This window comes from Sphaeramia orbicularis, chromosome 4, assembly GCF_902148855.1.
Source record: "Sphaeramia orbicularis chromosome 4, fSphaOr1.1, whole genome shotgun sequence".
NCBI classification, from domain to species: domain Eukaryota; kingdom Metazoa; phylum Chordata; class Actinopteri; order Kurtiformes; family Apogonidae; genus Sphaeramia; species Sphaeramia orbicularis.
In genome coordinates, this window is record NC_043960.1 from 8,228,422 (window position 1) to 8,250,200 (window position 21,779).

Consider the following 21,779-nt stretch of genomic DNA (forward strand, 5'->3'; position numbering starts at 1 on the left):
TGTATCCACAGACTGCAACTGTCACTGAATAAAGTATAAAGCTCATTGTTTACACACATCTGTATTATGGTATTGGCAAGTTTTCTTCATCAAACTAAAACTCATAGACACTTATTTTGATAGTCGGTTAAAATAACACTGATAATCTTCACGTGCTGCATCAGCTGATAGTTTACATTACAGCTCTGTTAGCTTAGCTCTGTTTTTAGACAGAAATCACAGTAAAACCACTAATCACCTCTGTTTTCTGTACGTTTTGTGTTGTCAGTAGCTGAATTAAAGATCTGTTTGGAATCGAACAAACAAGGTCAGAAGTGTGGATCAACAAACGGCAACTTAACAAAGATAATAACATCACATAATAACTTTATACCTTCATAAGCCTCATAATCAAAGTCACCCCTATAGGAGAAATGCTGCTACTTCAGCATCAAACTCAATTCCTTTCATTTAGAGCTGTATCCAGTGGAGAAAACAACAGTGCGTCTTGTTGTCATCACTTTGTCACTTTCTTTTGTCGTTTCTACAATCCAGTCCACTGGCATCTTTGACAGAAGATAAGGACTCTTCAGTCTCAACACTAATGATAATTTTTAGGTCATTTTTAATTTTCTAAACACTATAACTCCTTAAATAATTAGATGCTGATTTCAAAACAATGTTGCAAGAATAAGATTACATATTGAATTTCCCTCGGGATCAATAAAGTCTCTATCTATCTATCTATCTATCTATCTATCTATCTATCTATCTATCTATCTATCTATCTATCTATCTATCTATCTATCTACATTATGTACATTTTTTAACGTGGTTATTTTGCATCTGTCTTTGATTATAATTCACAAACCAAGAGGAGAAATCTTTATCAAACATATCAAACGATGACATCCTGTTAAGTTCTGACTTTGTTGTTTGTTTTCTAACCACACAAAAAAACTGTCTGCTCAACTTCTGTTGTACTTCATGTTTCTGTATTCCATTTAGAAAACATTTTGTGACCCATAATCAAGGGGCTGTTTGTACCAACACATGTACCAGCAGCAGCGCACGGCCTGATGTTTATGTTTTTGTGGGAAGTAATCATCTGGAGTACGAAAACCATTTTGGGTGAAACTACATCTGCAAAGAAGTGTCTCCTCTGACTGTAACCCATCACATTCACACACATTCAGTCAGTTTAAGTGGGTTAGATCCCTATGGATATTACTTTGGATCTTCAATATTCTTGCCATGCTCCTCTCTACAATTCTCTCTTTAAGCAGACTTTTCCCCTTTTAGCAGGTTTTTTATAACATCCTGCTATGAGTAGTTAAAAATTATTAGTGTCAGAAAAAGGACTAGGACTAGAATTAAGGATGTCATATGTGTATAGCACCTCTGCCTTGCAGTGCATAAAATTCATGACCTGACATAACTTCTTTCAAGTGAACAAGAGGAAAGCTTCCAGAAACAGAATTTAGCTTTGTCAGAGTTGTTATGCTTGAAATATTTTGGGTGCTGGAAACACAGACACCGAACAAAAGAAACAATGTCAACAGAGAGTGGTTCTGAAACTGATGAGACAAACCAGGGAGAAAAATGAAAGGAAATGGATAAAAACCGGTGAAAGAGAAAGAGACACAGTCAGGGAAGGAGAGGGAGATGAATGTGTGTCTGGGTGGGTGGGCCGGGCCGGGCGGTCTGGACCAAGGACACTGTGCCTTTCAGAAAAACCAGATCAGCCACCCAGCCTCCATCGCCTTGTGTTTCTCACAGGAAGAGGGACACGCTGTTGAGTGTTGTTGCCACGTTGGTTTCCCTGCAAAATTTCTCCTCAGCCAGGTAAACAAACATGCAGGCTGGGTTAAATAATTCAGTAACAGCCCTTTGCCTTGAATACAGATGAGACAAAAGCAGAGCAACCAATGAAATTAAGCCAGGGCGTCAAAACAAGACCTGATTATTAAATGTGTTTGCACAGGTCTTGCTTTACATCAAGTGCGCTCAGGGGGAATCTCAACTGAAGTGTTCGGTTAATAAATAGAAAGAGACTGTCACACGCTGTCAGCCTGAAGAAATTTTGCTCCACATTATAAAAACCCTAATTTTCAACAAGCAAGTAACTTTGTATAATCTACAGAAATGAGTAGTCACACAATGAAGCTATTTAAACACCGCTGAGCAGCTTCATTTCAGCTATTTCAGATAGAATATTCTTAGTCAAGGAGTTCATATTCTCTTCCTTTATCATACCTTACACTGAGAAACTTTATCACAAGGCACATAAAATTCACATAATGTTAATGGTGCTTGTTGTTTGTGCAGCCAGGAGTCACCAATGCATCTGTTACTGTAGACTGACAGAATAAAAATAAGCAAAGTCCTTCACACAGAATTTTGTTGGACTGCCTTTAACTTTGATTACAGGGCTGTGAAATTGCTTTTGCAAAGGCACAATAAATGTCAAAATATTTATTTCCATCCATTAATTTTTCACCAACATCTTGTGTTGATGATGGAGAGTCGGACTGTGTAAAGTTTTCTCCATCACATCCCAATGATTCTCAATGTGGTTCAGGTCTGGACTCCACATGTAAAAAGGATGTCTCATAATCTGATCCTGACGAATGCTGGTGTTGTCATCTTGGAATGCAGTCACGGAAAAAACGATTAGACCATCAAAAGTCATCAAAAACAACGGTTATGCAATCAAGTACTAACTCCTGTGTGTATCATATGACTAAAACAGACAGAAAAGAAAACATGGAATGCCTACAAGCACTGTTCTGTCAGTACCCATAGATACTGATGTAAGTACTGAAGTGATTTTGGTTATTATCAAGAAAACATGGAAAATGGATAGATATCAGCTCTGAAATTAAACTCTCATGAGCTATTTGTGTTGTTATCATTATATTTGTCCAAACAAAAGTACCTTTAGTTGTACCAGGAACTAAATTACCATGAAATTGAAGAAAACAAGGGTGGTCTAAGAATTTTCTCCGTGACTGTATGTGTGTGTCATCAGCAAAGAACAAATTCACACATGTTCAGATTTAGTCATTCATTATATTCAAGTTCAGCTGACCTCATTTAATGTATACTACATACATACATATAATGTTACTGAAGCAACCCCATATCATAACACTGCCCCCACAGGGTTGAACTATAGGCACTAGGTATGATGGGTAATCACTTCATCCACCTCTCTTCTCACCTTTTCCATTGAAACACAGTCCAATCGTTATGCTAGTAGCAAATCGATGATTGTTTACAAAGTGAGATGAGTACTACTCACTATTCAACCTCTTGTGGCTGAAACATATTAGTCATATTAGTCAGTAATTATCAAAAGAAGGATGTAATCTATTGGCTTAGTTTCATCCAGGTTGTGTCTTTTATAACTGGATAATTTTGAAACAAGTTGTACACAATTTGTAAGAATTTGTGCTAATCAAGTATTATAAGTTTTGCAATGATTTGTTTCCAATCCAACTACGTTAAATAAATCCCTCTACTTGAAACTTCTTAATAAATTTTAGTATAGTATTTATCTTGCATACAAGATAATGTATGCTAAAATAAGACTTGCGTACTCACATTGCCTTCAGAAAAATAGAGTAATACAGTACATATGGACTTGTTGATGTTTGTGATGCAGTTAATTGAATCAATCAGTCAATGAATAATAGTCTGCACTGTAAATGCAGTTCAGATCACAGCTTCTGGAGATCATTTATTAATCCATAATCCATTTTTTGTTGGTAAATGCATTTCTTTGGTAAGTATCCATGTACAAAACAGGATCATGTACAGTGAGCCGGTCGTCATTATAAAATAAGCTCCTTCTGAGTGATTCATTGCCTTGTTGAGGTTTATTTTGCAGTGATGACAGGCTCGCTGTAAATTATCCCTTATATATCCCACAAACATCAGAGTCTGCTGGTGGTTTATCATATCTCACTAATAGCCAGCAGTATTTGCCTCCGGGTTTTATCCTTATTGAACAACCTGCGTTAAATAATAGCCTAATGGTCATCAGGCAGAATCCCAAACATTTAATTACATATTGTATATTAGAAATCCCAGAATTATGCTTGGAGATTTACATTTTAGTTATGTGTATTTATGGGCCATATAAACTAGAAGATACACCCTCATTGTTAAGGAATCATTCCTGGCCTTGTCACTGTCGGCATTTGTGTTCTTTTTGAATACAGCGTTTAGTGTAAATGTTATGTGTGCAGAAAAACAGCACCATCCATCATTGTGCCAGCAGGGTAGTGTGTGTTGACACTTATCATAGGAGCTTCAAGAAACCTGTCTGAGCAGCTCTAAAGCATACTAAATCATGGCATGATTTTTTGCCTTTCTTACTTGAGGCCTTAAACTTGGTTGCCATGGTACTGTACTTCCCACGCCCTATTTTTCCAAACCACCTACACAAACATACAGGCCATATACAGGCCACACAAGCACCCAGCACCACACATAGGCCCTAATGAAATCAATCCTTCTGTATCAGCAGTGCACTGGCTATTTGGCACAATGAACTGCCATGAATAATTCAGCCGGGAGAGGAGTGATAGGCGGCAACGAAAGGAGAGGAGAGAAGAGAAGAGGAGGAAAGGTGGAGCTGAGATGAGAGGCGAGCATGGAAAAACGAAGAAACACCAGGGAACGGCAGGACAGGAGAGTGGGAGTTTGCCAAGCAGAGGAGGGGAGACACAAGAGGGATAATCATGATCAAAATTGCTGAGTCAATAGTGAGGGGGGTTGTGTGTATGCGTATGTGTGTTTCTGACAATACAGAGGCCCCTTTGTGCTGCCCAGTGCAGATGCCTGTGCACAAAAACACTGGGAGGACCAAGCTGTGCCAGACTCTGCTGCTTCCCTCCAGCCTCAGTCCAGCCACATTGCTCTGTTTTCTCTACAGCTTTTGGACAATTTACATCCAAAACTACATAATTGTTAATAATAGTGTATATATAATGCATTTATGTAAACTAATATAGTTGTGGGTTATATAGTATATAACCCACAACATAGATATTGTCATATCTACAGCTGTTTTGTTCCATTATTTACTTCCTCACCTCATAACCCTTACTGTATTGCACTACCACTGTTATTGTAAATAGGTTTGATTAATATATTTTCTATTCTGTTATAGTAAATACTTTATCTTTTATACCATTTGTATATTCTTACTCTATTTTTAACTCTTTAAAAAATGAAAAAATGAAAAATTGCCTGCCATTTAATAGAAAGGTGAAAGAGAAACAGTGTTTCAATTCTCTGTATGTCTGTGCATCAAGCAAACTGACAAGAAAAAATCTTTGAATCTTCTACCTAAAACAATATTACATAATAACATAATTGAGATAATCATTTGAAGTATAAATTATAAGGAAAATTGTATATAATTATAAATTATAGTCAGTCGTATACTGTATTTATATGGGTTTATATTTAGCACATATATAGTGGATTATAATGTAAAATCATATGTGTGTGTGTGTGTGTGTGTGTGTGTGTGTGTGTGTGTAGTAGTCGCATAAAAAGCATATGTCCCTCACAGTATTTAAGTAAAAGTACATTCAATCACTGTGAATGGGACTGACCTTCTCGCTGCAGTACATGACAAGAAAAATGTGTCTTAAACATGTATTTATGCCCAGTCCCAGTCGATCATCGTCAGTCATTTAACTACATAAATGGCAGTAGGAGCTAAACAACAACCACATGACGTACAGGAACAAAGTTGTCACTTACGTGGCGACCTGGTGCATGACCTTTGTGGACGTGTCCTTCAGCGTGTCCTTCAGGTTGTCCTTGAAGTTGCTGAAGAACTTCCCAGCTCCTCCTTTCACCATATCCAGCAGTCCTCCTCCATAGTTGGCGTCCATATCTGAGGAAAAAGAACATTTATCCGATCAGAATAAACTGCAAACACTCAATTCCACATACATGCTGCTGTATTAAAACCATTTAACAGACAAATGCTGTTTTAAAAGCTGATTATGCCTTTTGAGAAGTTCTGCTGTGCCTCTTTTAGCTACATCATCCTTCATGGGTTGTTTTATTTGACTTCAGTGATAAATGTGAGTCACTGTTAACATTAAAAACACATGTAGGCGTCAAAGAATGATGGACAAGAGACAAGACTCCTCATCTGGGTTTTGCTTTTACTGCTTGACTTTGTGTGTACACTGTGAAGAGTAAGCAAGCGTTGGATGACACCCAAGTGCCATATCTGAGTCAGCATCCCTCGGGTGATCTGAGAAATTCTCCCTCTCATCCTCTTTCTCCCCTTTATGGATCAGTACATAGCAACAACAGTGGCAATCCTGACAGACCATAACCTCCCAAGGCCTAAGCTTTTATTTTGTCTGATTTTTCCATTTCTCTTGACTACTTTTATGACTCCTATGGGTGTATATTTATTTTCTATTTTACTTTATTATTTGTATTTTAACAGTTTCTTTTTTACAAGTACAGACATTTCTTTCATTTTTCTTTTTTCCCCCTTGAACTCAAGAGCAACTTAACAGAAATCTCAATGTACTTGTAGTGTAAATGTACCTGTGCAAATAGCAATAAACTTTACTCATCTTTATCTTTACTTGGGACAACATAGAAATTATGGTTATAACATATTGCATTCTAATTATATAATGCTTAGGTTTATATATGTTCCTAAACTGTATATTCTAACAATATGTATAAAAAAGAACTTAGTGTGTCCTCCCATAGGGACAATGGATTCATTTTATTATACTATACTATACTATACTATATTATATTATATTATATTATACTATACTATACTGTACTATACTTCAACACCAGTTTGTAACAAAAAAAAAAAAAAAACACTATATATTCAAATTCCTGAAAATGGCTTAGCAAAAAATTTAATTGCAAACAAATTAGCATAGCTACAAGTCTTGATATTCAATATTTCGTCACTCAAAATACATTTTCTTCACTCCATATTCCAAACCTGGAACGTCCTTTTTCTTTGTAAGTTCAATCTGTGTGAAATACTACAAAAATACACCCAAATTCGAAGTACTTATCCCAAACATGCACTATTTCCTGAGCAATGTCCTAGCTTGTAACCGCTTCTTGGGCGGCTAACAGCTAAGCTAACATCTAACACCAAGACGTTTCCGGTTCGGCCCTTTTTCAGACTGGAGTCTTTCTGGGTTTCCTCCAGTTTCCTACATGATTAAAAACAGGTACGTACACGTTAATTCTCCTCTTGGTGCCCTCGACCACGGTACCGATAGAGATCTGGAGTTGTTCATCGAGTGCCTTCAATGTCAGCTCACTACTGCTAATGTGTGCTAATGCTAATGCTATGTACTGTGTGGTTATTAGAATGGGTAAAATGCAGAAACTCCCTCCCAGAATTTCCCTACAGAGATAATAAAGCGATAATTTTCATGTTTTTTTTTTTTTTTTTTTTACCTTTAGCTTAAAATTTGCTTAGAGGTCTTATTTATGTCTTTGTGCATAAGAAATCAATATAAGTGAATCCCCAAAGGAACTTTGTGTTGGTAAATGCAATTATGCAAATGTACAGGATTTCAGTTCTGTTGCAACATATTGATGGTCATATGAACTATGTTTTCAGGTCAAAAATGTCCAATTTCATCACCATTAATGCTATATTTTCATGTCACAAATGGCCAAGTTATATTTTATATTTTGAAATTACATGAAAAACAAATATTCTATTCTTTTAGGTTCCCCAGTTTTTCTTACAAGATTATATACTACATATCACATGTTTTATTTTTACAGGTTGCAATATGGAGTATGGTGCTGATCCATCCTGCTTATGTTACGCCAATACATACATTAAGAATGTCACATGTCACTTTTTAAATCAACAGTTTTCTAATAATAAGCATTTTTATAAAGAAATAACAATTCTATATTATTATTTACTCTTTAGTATGATGATAAACTATACAATAAATAGTTCTGATACTAGTTTTTGCTCAGGGATCATTTGTGGAAATGGTGGCATGGCTGCCGAGCATCAGTATGATGGGATCTGTAACAACCATGACACATCTGTCCACTGCCACATTTTGTGTTTTTGTTAAGCTGTTATTGTTTTAGATCCACAATACTAGCATTTATGAATAAGAGGATAATTAGCAATAGTAAGTATATAAGTTTATTCCTAATAAAGTACTGGTCATCATGGGTAATGTCATGTCTGTCCACTGTCACATCCGTCCACCAGCAAAAGTTTTCACATACACGTGCTATTCAAAATCCAACATTTCTGAAAATATAGCTTCCACTGTCAAATAATATCAGTAGTCTGTGTACAAATGTATTAGCATTATTTCAACACAGTTCTATGCATTTTTTACAACTTTTTTTTTTTTTTTTTAAATAAAAATGGCCACTCATTTGACCCCCTAAGTAAATTTTAGCCGCTTTAGCCTTTCTATAAATGGTCTAATGAAATGGCCTTGTGGCTTGTCCACTTTTATCTCAAGTTAGACACCATCTTGTTGTTATAGATTAGTTTATGGTACTTTTGCTACCACTAAGAAGCAAAGCAAGTGTTGACAAATGAGGCTAAGAAGTAAGAAAAAATTAAGAAGTATAAATTGTAGGAAACTAAGGTAATTCAGGTTTTGCCACATGAACCATTCTATGTATTCAAGATAGGATTAGATTCCTTTATTTCTCTAATTACAATTCAGTCAGTCAGGGTAAGATCAAACTTAGGTCAAAATGTGGGTGTTTCTGATTCCAAGTAAATAAAAACCCTTTGAATACTTATTTTTACTCTTGCTGAATGTCAAGCTGTTTTGGAAATTCTCTGAGATTCGTCTGTTTTCTTGTGGATAACATTTGTGAGGCTATGAACGGGTGCTTTCTCAACTTTAATAGCCGATTTTCCAACACATAAAGACATAACCAAGTCACTGTTTGCAGAGGAATAATAAGACACAGTTTCTGCAGCGATCATATACAGACACTGCTTTCATTATAAAATGTCTTTTCTATCATTTCCCTTCAACAAACACACAATTGTCTTTCCTTGATCCCTCTTTTCGTCTCTCTCTCCTTGTCTATGTTGACCACATTAAGGATATTTTAGACTGTAAGTCAACAAAATATTTATTCTTACTGAATTATGTGGAAGAGGGGAATACAACTCCAGTTTGTTGAAATAATTCCGCACATGACCTATGAATATTTCCAAACCTCAAATGGAAATTTGCCTGTGGGAAGCAACATTACCAGCGTTAAAATCAGATTTGGCCATTAGACTGAGGCTCTTATACACAGGGGACTGATACACATTAGCTGCAAAAGTTTAATGCAAACAATTCCTTTACATGGACAGATACTGCGTTTACAGAAATAGAAGTGCCCTTTTCCATGTCACTGATGGAAGTTACTGTGAACACAATAGCCGTTGAACTCAGAGGACAATACACAGAGGCACATAATGAAAAGGACAAAAATAATAAAGCCTTGTGCTGTAACACTGACACATCTGTCCCTGTAAACCTCCCAGCCTTTATCCGACAGCAGGCCTTGTTTTTTACTGCACTGCACTGTCCTCAGCTCTGAGGTGAGCGCTGATTTGTGCTTAGGGCATTTCTTCTCCTCTTTAGCTGCACAACGTGACATCAACACTTAGGAAAAAAAAGGAAAGATTCCAAGGCTAGACCTCAGATAAAACCTGTTTTTTTTTTTTACTTTTTTAGTTTGATTTGTTGACAAAAACCTGGCCTTCTCTGGAGACTGTGTGGGACTGCAGAGGCCTAACATTCACATGTTTTTTGAAACTGTATAAAAATAAGACCATATTGGCTAAATGAAAAATCATTTTGGGCTGTTAAGTTTTAAATACCTGCTTGGTGATGTATCTTGGGAATACTGTGGATGATGTGCTGAAAAAATGTCTTTATTTGACTTGCTTTATTTTGGCAGCAAATAAAACAACTGTTACTAGGAATTGGCTTAAACCTTAAAAACCAAGAAGCATTTTTGGGTGGCTTCCAGATGAATTTTTCTCTACATCCAAAGTGTCATTGATGATTTATCACCATTTATTACAATGCTATCCTCTGCATTTTGTGGTTTTCAGTGAAAGTTTAGTATTTTCCTATATTTAATTAATCGATCATGTAGATGTTCATAAAAGCTCAGAGTAAATTCAAAGCTTATTATATCAGTACTGAGAGAACTGAAGAAAAAGTGACTTTTTCAGCAAAATAGATCATTAACTGAACCTAAACCAACTGTCAACAGTCCACTGTTATTTATCCAACTCCATGCTTTTTACTGGTGAATCAATGTTGCAGAAGATGACGGTGTTTCCACGTTCACTACGGAGCCTCTGAATGTCCAAATGGCTGATGACGACAAAAAGCTAAGAAAACTATATTTTATCAGAATGGTTTGCATGTGTTGATAGGATTAGTGGATCAAAAGTTATTAAACATTTTAGATCAGTAAATTCTGTAGTTGCCGGTGTCTGTTTGGATCTTGGAGGGTTAATAGGGACACTGCAAAGCTAGATCAGTGTTAGTGATTTTTTTTTTCCTTGTTATGAAGAAGTTGACTGAAAGAGCACACTTTCATCAAAAATTTAACATTTATATGACACGAGACAGTGAGCCTATTATACTGGAACTATAGCCCACACTAAACCAATCACTGAATGGATTCCAGACATCTGCTCATGTTGAATGTTTTCTTGTTGTATTTATGTATTTATACATTTTTGTGAAAATTCAGTAATAACTTGAAAATGGGTGTTTCTGTCTTGCCTTCATCTCATTTGGTAACCAATGCCTATGCAAAAAAGGCAGTTAAATGTGAATGTGGGAGCTTAAATGAGTTTCACATTTAATTTCATTAGTAAACTAGAAGCACTCGGAGAGCGCAGACCTCCGCCAAGGCTGATCAGTGGGCCCCCCCGTGGGCCCCCCCACCCCCGATCACCCCCAAAAGTTAATCAGTTCTTCCTTATCCCATTTCCAACAAACCCTGAAAATTGTCCATAACTTTTTGAGTTATGTTGCACACTAACGGACAGACAAACAGACAAACAAACCCTGGCAAAAACATAACCTCCTTGGCGGAGGTAATAAGGATTTGTATGTAAAACTTCACATTGTTAATTAATTGGAAGAATTATTCACAGTTTTCGTGTTGTGTTATGCATTTTGACACTTGTAGATGGCTTTATGATTTGCACGTATAAAATTTTATTTAATATATATTGTATATTTTCTTCCAGACACTCTATATAGGTTGATAACATGTTGGCACAGAATTGGAAATATGAGAATGGAGCTGTACTGTTTTTTGTTTTTTTTTTGTTTGTTTTTTTTATACCTTATTTTGTCTTCCATTTGTTTGTTTGTTTTTTTAAGTTGATGTTAAGGTTTTGTTTGTTTGGTCCTTTTCACTCTCATGGATGCCTTTTTTTTTTTGTTTGTTTTTTTTTTGTTTTTTTATCAGTCATGGCGTGGAGACAACGGAGCATCAGGACACGACTTCATTCATTCAAATCCTAACCAAAACCAGTAAGTTTTATTCCATTTTTGCACACCTTACCATGCACATTTCCCACCCACTTAGCCTGACATGACTAGTAGTAAAAATCCACATCCTACTCGTACCTACACAGGTATTGATGCAGCTGCGACGATGATGAAACAACTAGACCGGGCCGACATTTCACCCCTCCTCCTTGCTGAACCACCCCCTATTGCTTTCACAAAGTCAACCAATAGAAACGCAGACTGAGAGAGAGATGGGAGCTCTAGTTCTGTCCAGAGGGATCAGTGGGCCGTCTGAATGCCTCCCTCCTCCTATCCGGTTGGTGTGAATGACACAGACGGACGCATACATGCAACAATAAGGACTGACAGACCAATACACCACACTGCTCTACTATACACTGGGCTCAGGCGTGTTGTGTTGTGTTGTGTTGTGAACCCGAATGACTCCGGTGTCAACCCGGACTCTAATCTGATTAATTATAGATGCTGCTGATGAGACAGGAAGTGTATGATTAATCATCTACTCTACAGCTTATCCAGAGGATTCCGCTGCTGTGCATAGACGTCTACAGGAATGACTCACGTGAACTAGTGTAGCTACATTTAACCCTCAGAGACCAAGAACTGGTTTTGTGGGACCTGATCTGTACTAGTTTATTTAGTTTCAGTAGTATTGGTCACAATCTGGCATCAAACATCATGTGTTTCAGGACAACCTCGATTTCATCCTGTTCATTTAAAGACACAGTTTTCATGAAAAATAATAAATGTCAAAATGTGATTGTAACTCAGACAAAATGTATAGCAAGATTTTTTTTTTGTATTTAGAATATTAACTTCAGATGTTTCAGACTTCCAAATAATTGTCTACCAATCGTTCAGAAGCAAATTAGATCCATTCATTGGCTCAAAGTAGGACATTCTAATGAATCAATGATGTACAATGTTACGATCTAAACACATTCACAATGGAGCCTCTACATCAGGGATGTCAATCTCATTTTCATTCAGGAGCCACATTCGGCCAAATTTGATCTGAAGTGGGCCGGACCAGTACAATAATAACATAAAAATATATAAATAATATCAACTCCAAACTTTTCTCTGTGTTTTAGAGTGAAAAAAGCAAAATTATATCATGAAAATGTTTACATCTACAAACTATCCTTTAAAACAACGTGAATAACATGAACAAACTGAAAAATATGTGTAATTTTAACAATATTATGCTTCAGTTTTTCATTTACACATCCACAGTGGATCCACAAATACATAAAACACTTAGTAAAACACTTAATATTGTTAAAATTCTACATACTTCTCTTAAGACATTTTAGGTGGTTTATATTTGTTCAAGTTATTCACATTTTTTTGAAAGTATACTTTGTTTTGGTGCAAATACATGAAAATGGTTAAAGGGGAAAAATTTAGAGTTGTGAGTATTTATTGGATGTTATGGAAGTATTTTACCGATTTGACCCACTTGAAATTGAATTGGTCTGTATGTGGCCCCTGAACTAAAATGATTGTTAATATCAGGGTTTCTGTGTGTCATTAAAAAGAATTAAAAGTCATTAAATAGATTTTGTGAAAATTAAGGCCTTAAATGGCATTAAAAAGCATTAAATTCGATGTCCAGAGGCATTAAAAAATTAAATACACTTGATGGGAAAAAAAAAGCATTGTTATTCATGATTTATTTTTATTATATAAACATTTCATAATTTTGATCGGAAGTATAGTGTGATGATTGACAGGCGGAACCCTTTAATTGGCTATTGTTTATAGCCGATACAGGAAGTCACAACACCAGATGCTCGGAATGCAACGTGCTGTGAGCGTGCTCATGCGAAAGAGCGGAGGGAATATTAGCAAATGTCGTAAAAATTGGAAAATGCAAGTTTCAGCGGAAGTGATTGGAGGAGGAACTATTCAGAACCTGGTTAAAGCCTGTCGACAGTAAACCGTCATAAAACTATATATAAAACTGTATCTCCGGTTGGACATGGGCATTAAATTTGTTTAAAGTGGCATTAAAAAGGGCATTAAAAAGCACTAAATTAGATATGCTGATACCTGCAGAAACCCTGAAAATCTCAGTGTACTTTTAACATTTCACAAAGTCTTCCCAAGGTACGGACTGGACCCTTTGGTGGGCTGGATTTGGCTCCCGGTCCACATGTTTGACACCCCAGCTCTACATGAATAAATAAGAACTAGAGAATACAGGGTGGGGAAGCAAAATGTACAATATGTTGAGGCAGGGATTGAAAGACAGTGTATGACCAATTAGTTTATTGAAAGTCATGAGAATTTATTTGCCACAAGAAAATTTACATAATAGAAAATGTTTTTATTCTATGTGTCCTCCTTCTTTCTCAATAACTGCCTTCACACGCTTCCTGAAACTTGCGCAAGTGTTCCTCAAATATTTGGGTGACAACTTCTCCCATTCTTCTTTAATAGTATCTTTAAGAAAGTCGACATTGCTGTGTGATGTTCTATTGGTAGCATGTTCTAAAACGTCCCAAATAGCAGAATCCAGAGGGTTTAGATCTGGGCTAGAAGGCGGCCATAAACATGATTCCCAAAAATTGCTCAAGTTGGATTTGTTGCTGTTGTCAACAAGTGTTTTGGTGTTCTTGTGTAAGATTTTAACTTCAAATCATATTTTACTGCATTTCTAACGGTCTTGTTGTCTACCTCAAGTTCAATTGCCATTTTTCTCATGGATTTGGTTGGATCCTTTAGGATTTTGGATTTGAGAGCTTTAATAAAAGCTTTGGTACATTTTTTGTTGCTTCCTCCACTTCCAGACTTTCTCTTAATAGTTTTGCTCATAGTCATTCTCTTCTTTCCATTATAAACAGTCTTTATGGACACTCCAACTATTTTTGAAATCTCCTTTGGTGTGACGAGTGCATTCAGCAAATCACACACTCTTTGACGTTTGCTTTCCTGATTACTCATATGGGCAAAAGTTTCTGAAAAGGTATGGATAATAGTGTTAGGTATGATTATGACATCAATGTATGTTTGGTTTCAAAATAATTGACGTAGTGCCTGCTGAGAAAAAAAACAACTAAATGTTCATTGTAAATTTTGCTTCCCCACCCTGTATAACTGAAAAGGTGAGAAACTATACCTTTTTAAAGCATATGTGTGGATTAGTGGTCGAAACATTATTGAACATTTCTGAAAAGCAGCATTTTAAACCACAGATGATGGTCTCGGTCTTAATATAAAACGCCTGCCATTCTTCTGTTATGTAAGATTTTATCGATAACAACACTATTATTAATTCCACTTGTCAGTCCAGTTCATCATCAATTTTCATGGCAATCTGTGTTGAAAACAATACACCTACACAGAGTTTTAAGAAACAATCCAACTGTTTTATTTGGTTCCAATGTTGTTTCCTTTTGCAAGTGCAGATGCATGAGTTTGATATCATTGTCAGAAAGAGAAAAGCCTGCACTGATAAACTCTGGAACATAGAATTCTGGTGGATGGAACAATTTGGAACCAGTCCACTCAAATTATTTTACTTTTTTAAAATTTTACTACTAATCCCAAAGTCCCAAATGTGATCTTACTTTGTTTGCCCCCCTGTTTTCAATCTTTCTCCTTAACAATCCCTGTCAGCTTTATCCAATAATTCAATTAATGTCACATAAAGTGAACATAAAAATAAGACAAATGAGTTGTGCTGGAAATTATAGCATAAACTGCATTGTATTTTAGATTATTTTGTGATAAATTTGTGATTTACATCCCGTCAGTCTAATCCAGATTCCAAAAATAAGTGTTGTCGTTTTACTTTTCTGTAAATCTGTATTGATAAGACAAGGATTTTTGGTGTAGAAACGTTGAGATTATTTGTATTTGAGGCTTTCACAAATATTCAACATTTTATTTATGAGTGTAGATGCTGGTTACAAACCCAAAGGCTCATTTTACTTTCATTTTCTGATTCACTGTGACTCATTCTCCTGCTAACATCATCCACTAAATAAATAGAATGCCCCATAAAAGAACTATGCACATAAAAAAACTATTATAATGTTGTCCGCGTCCATCTATATCTATATCCCCTTTGAGTCATATTGTAAAAGAAAATATTCATAGTTTTCATAGTGTTAATAAATTAAATCAGGCTGGTTTACTTTGCTGTGTTAATGTTTTTAAAGCTGATTATAAAAACACAACAAGCACAAAATTTTCTAGTCTCTCATCATGTATTCTGCCATATTTTTAGTAATTCTCTTCACAAAGAAACCTCTTAAATCACTACCTTCTTTAATGAGCATGTGTGTTTTGGTCTGTTTTTAGAATTAAAGCATTTCTAAGAACAATTATTTTTTCATGGAGGTCAGTGCAAATCGGATTTCAGATTACACTGAAAATGAACATTAGAAGAAAATATCTGGTATTAGTTTGTTTCATAAATCTGTGTTTCTTATCCATTTTAAACTGTTGTAAATGAGTTGACATGTTGTTAATATCACACACTGTTGAATAGATAAATGCTGTTGAATACAACTTTAAACTGCACAAAAAAACTATGCATTTCTACAGGGGTCAATTTTATCCAGTGGTATTTATGGGTATAAATGTCTTTACTTTTAATCAGGATTTATTTTCTCTATATTTAACAACAGGAGAAATGAAAAACTGAGGGGGTTTCATTAAAAAATGAATAAATGAATAAATACATAATAAATGCTGTGGGTAAATATGACCCGTTGGTGGTTCTGCGGTAACTGTAGTTTAAATTGTTGTAAATTTGGCTACATGTACATTAAGAGTAAGACAGTATATCACATATGTTGTATTATTTCAAAATATCAATATTTTTCATTAGATCTCGTCATACTTAAATCAATGTGTAAAAAATAAGACCAAAGTTAAAATTCTATGTACTTTTTCTGACACTTTTCCATCTCAAATCTTTGAAAATAACACCGCAGTTAAGGGAATAAATGCATAATCACTGGATATTTCATATTTGCGATTCATTGCATTTTTCACGATTTTCAGAAAGCAAAACCTCAATTATTAGAATTGATTTGATATAATTTTGCCTGTTCCTATTTGGCATCATTTTGCACCATTTTGACACCATATCTGTGTGCAGAAACATGGAAAACAAGCACAGATTGCGAATAAAAAATGAGCACAAAGTTAAGATTCTATGTATTTTTTCTTATTCTTTTCCATCCCGGTTCTTTGAAAATAACACCACAATTAAGGGAATAAATGTATAATCTGAGCCTGTTTTAGTTCCCCAGATAACAGATGATTATTTGGCAGTTTATCACCCATTGCACAATCACTACATCATGATAAAAATCCTCATCATAGGCAACAAATTGTGATGGCATCATGATTCCAGCCCCTAGTTTTTTGTGCCTCTGCCTTCATTATGTGTTGTATGTCTGTATAATCTACGTGCTTGTTTATTTCTCCGCCCGTTTGCTGGTTCATGCGCCTCCATTTCTGCGTCCAGATGGATGTGGGAGTGTGCCGACCGGAGAGCCAGCTACAGTGACAAACCCCGCGAGTACAGGCACCAGGGGAGGCTGCGATACAGGCTCCATCAGGTAATACAGAAGCGCAGAGCCCATCCACTCAACGGTGATGGGAACGGTAACAGAGAGCAGGACGTCGGCAGCTCAGAGGGCTCTCAGCACTACCACAAAGATCAATGGATTGTCTGAATGTGCCTCTCTCTGCCTAGAGTGCCAACCTTTACCCTTTAATATCCAGCTTTGTGTGAATAGGATGGACGGGCTACACACACACACATCGAAAACACTACCCGTAGCGTTTTAAAGGAGTGATATGTTGCTTTTTTTTTAATGGAATTATGCATTTTGAAACCTTTGAATTTATTCTGAATTTTCATCAACATCTAAATTAAATATAGGAAAAATACATGATTTACAGTGAAAAATGCAAATGGATGGATGCAATGCATAATATTATAAGCTGTGATAAATCGCTTAAAGGAGTGATGTTTGGCTTTTTTTAATTGAATTATGCATTTTTAAACATTTCCCTGTGATCTACATGAACTGTAAATGCTGTTTGGGTCTAAATTCTTTATTAATTCAACTCCACAGGTCCATCTTCAACAATATTTCTGACTAATGACACGAGACAGGCCGTTTTGAGCGCTGGCCCTTTAAATGCAAATGAGCCACTTCAAGCCCCACCCCCAGGTTGCTGACTGTGCTTTCTGTCCCGTTCAGCCACTTGTGTTCGTTAATACAACCAACAACTGAACATTTTAGGTAACTGGCTTAAAGTTTGGACATATTTTCAGTTTTTACTACAACCACTGCTGCTGACAAACAATTATGTCGCACTCTGAGAAATGTTCGTCGAAAGTCTTGACCTTATATGTGCAAATGTCATGACGTAACTAGTTATAGACGTAACAAATTAGGCAGGAATTGAAGCGGGTTGTAGAAATCCACTCAATTTTTGCCAGAATTAATATAAAGATAGCTTTGCAGCACCTGGAGGGTTCAAATTCAAACTTTCTGAACTATTAGGGTCCAAATACACAAATAAATGAACCAAAGACTAATTAAAGTGGGTTTTGCAAAATATGAGCCCTTGAATCCCAGTTGCCCCTCTTACTTAAGGCAGCCACAGTTCTGTCTGTGTTTTTTTTTTTTTTTTTAAGTTCCATCGGTGTTGCCATGGTAATACTACGCATCGCTTGTAGCAATATGCACATTCTATACATCCATGTGACTAGAAGAACATCACCTTAAAGTTAAACAAAACCAATTGTTTTGTTGTACCTTTGGTGTTTTCTGATCATAACTTGGTTTAAATGAATGAAGCTTCTGCTATTGGCTAATCCGTTGTTTTGTGTTACATTGAAATGATTCCCACTGGAAACAAATGGCCCCAGGGTTACATATTAACCCTTTACTGCCTAAATATATTTCCAATTATAGAAAAAAAATAAATAAATACTGCTATTGGCTAATCCGTTGTTTTGTGTTACATTGAAATAATTCCCACTGGAAACAAATGGCCCCAGGGTTTAATATTAACCCTTTACTGCCTAAATATATTTCCAATTATAGAAAAAAAAATACTTATATTGTCGCTGTGCTCCTTCATTAAGCAGACATTGTTGATTTGAATATGGGAACTACAACAACTATGATGCAATTTAGTGAAATTAGGCAAAACTGTGATAATAGTAATTAAACAGAGAGAGATTCTTAATCTCAGTGAGGTTTTCCTGGTTAAATAAAGGTAAAATAAAATAAAATAAAAAAGAAATTTTCTAATCTCGGGTGTGTAGATTATTTTAGTGATGCTGCTGTTGATCAGATATTCCAGTCAGCAATCTAAACAAAACAAAACTGATCCAAAAATCAGTAGACTGTCATGAGATTAATAATACCATTACAGAAACAGGGCTTTGAAATTGATTTGTGAATGTCAGGGATCATAGAAAACCAGGGAACATATGTAGATCCACAAAAAGCATTGAACAGGACCTCATTACATAAACGGTGGAATATTGAGGCGAATTCACAACAATGGGTGGGCAGATCAGACCGACATCTGACACTGGAGCTCCCCCCACCCTCCCCCTCCTCCCTCCTCTACACACTCCCACCACCCCCATACTCATCCCCAATCCTTTCCCTTCATTGACCCGCCCATCCTCCTCATCTAGCTGCTTTTGTTTCACACAAATGTTGATCCCTGGAGGCTGGCTCAGTCCTCTGAGTCCTCTTCCACTGCAGTAAGGTGAACACAGGGTAGAACCAGGCTCTTTCACCACTGACACAATTTAGGACAAAAGCAGCAGAGAGTCGACCAGTCTAATATTAACAAAAGTGCCAACAGTTGTAGCATTATATTCATATAAACTCTCCTTTTACTGTTGTTGTGTTTGTCTCCCATCTGTACTGTATGACATACTGCAATTCTACTTCTACTTCTACATCCAGAACATACAAACTAGTCCTGCCAATGTAAATTACACATTATCTCTGGAGTTTGCAGTCCTTTACACAGAGCCCACTCACTGGGGCTATGACTCAAAGCAAGTCAAACCATTATTTATTTATTTTTTTTTCCTGTTGCCTTATGGATACATCGCGCTTGTCTACGTCTTTAACCCATAAAGACCCAAACATCCACCACCGACCAAAAGTATCTACTGATTTAACCCTTTCATGCATGAATTATGAGAATCTTAATCAAAAATTTTTTCTGAGTGTTTTTATTCCTCTTTAGGCATGAAAAAAAAACAATGTGATTGAAAATTTTCCTCTAAAAAAAATAAATAAATAAAAATAATTTTAAAAATTAAAAAAATAATAATAATAATGAAAAAAAAAAAATGCTTATGAACCTATTTTTCATGAAGTTGCAAAAATTGTCCACTCAGCTGGACACCACATGTTTAATTTTTGACGCACAGAAACATGTATTTATTGATAAATTGTGTGAAAACTATGGGGAGGGCTTGTGATTCTGGGGGTTTATGCTCAGGAGAGATCTACATAATGTTACCAATTCATGTCAGAAAAGATATGTAGTGTCTTAAAACTTTAATAAAGATATGTGTAAAAAAACAAACAAAAAAACAAAAAGAACAACAAAATCCATTAATATACAGAAGACCAGCTGTAGAATAGCTATCCACTGCAGTGACCACTATGCATGAAAGGGTTAAACGATCTAATACCTGTTGATAGACTAATCCTCTCAATAAATGTAAATAACTGGTGTAAAAGTAAAATACAGCTCATCATCTTTTCATGGTCATCAGATTTGGACATTTTGAGGCTCTGTAGTTACCGTGGAAACATCATCATCTTCTACAACATTGATTCACTAGTAAAACCCATGGAGTTTGATCAATGACAGTGGATGGAGGCACTTGGTTTTTGTTCAGTTAATGATATATTTGCTGAAAAAGTCAGTTTTTCATCAGTTTTCTCTATTGATATAATATCCCTCAACTTTAATCTGAGCTTTTATGAACATCTACATGATCAGTAAATTAAACATAAGAAAATACTGGATTTTCACTGAAAATTCACAAAATACAGAGGATAATATTACAATAAATTATGATAAATCACTTAAGAAAGGTTAAATAAAGAGAAAAATTTGTTTGAGAACTACTGCAAAAGTCGCACTAGGTCTTTATGTGTTAAGAACAGAGATTTTTCTCTGCGAATGAATGAGGGAGTCTCCACAACACCCTATTTTCTTGCACACATCATCTAGAAAAAATGCGGACAGCTGATTCGCACGAACGTCGCAGGGTAATCTGGTTAATGCAGTTTTATAGACAACTACTGATGCCTACAAAGACTCTGGTACTGTGGAATATGGGGGTTTTGTTAAGTTTAAAGCACATGAAAAGTAGGTTAGAAGATGATCTTAACCCATAAAAACCCAAACAACCACCAGCGACCAAAATCATCTACTGATGTAAAATGTTTAATACCTGTTGATCCACTAATCCCATCAATCCATTTAAATGGTGTAAAATACAGCTTGTCATCTTTTCATGGTCATCAGATGTGACCCATTTGGATGTTCGGATGCTCCGTAGTGAACATGGAAACACCGTCATCTTCTACAGCATTGATTTTCCAGTAAGACCAAAGAAGTTGGATCAATGACAGTGGATGGAGACACTTGATTTATGTTCAGTTAATAATATATTTTACTGAAAAAGTCACTTTTTCTGCAGTTTTTTCTGTATTTGATACAATAATGCTCAACTTTACTCCGGTGCTTAATGAACATCTACATGGTCAGTGAATTAAATATAGGAAAATACATGATTTTCATGGGAAAAAAATGTAAAATACAGAGGATAATATTGTAATAATTAGTCATAAATTATTTAAGAAAGGTTAAATATAGAGAAAAAAATAATTCGGGAACTGCTGCAAAATTACCCCTGGGTCTTTATGGGTTCAAGGACAAATCTATCTATCTATCTATCTATCTATCTATCTATCTATCTATCTATCTATCTATCTATCTATCTATCTATCTATCTATCTATCTATCTAGTATGAGAAGTCAAAACTTTATTCTCTGACATGGTCGCTATATATCTGAGCATGAAGGTGTCAAAACAAATGAGCTATTACTGAGCTTAATTCGATAAACAGATGTATTGCCATGTACACTTATCATCACAAACATCCATTAACGTCTGAGCTT

The 21,779-nt window shown here is 35.8% G+C and overlaps 1 protein-coding gene across 6 annotated transcripts in view; it reads right to left on the minus strand.

Moving 5' to 3' along the window:
* The window catches only part of LOC115418093 (putative tyrosine-protein phosphatase auxilin), a 247,364-nt gene that overhangs the window by 33,472 nt on the left and 192,113 nt on the right, over positions 1-21,779 (minus strand). For all 6 annotated transcript variants that reach the window (XM_030132417.1, XM_030132414.1, XM_030132412.1 and 3 more), the window contains one exon: positions 5,761-5,896. In XM_030132417.1, the coding sequence (XP_029988277.1) occupies positions 5,761-5,896 (136 nt within the window). The remainder of the gene's footprint in view (positions 1-5,760; positions 5,897-21,779) is intronic.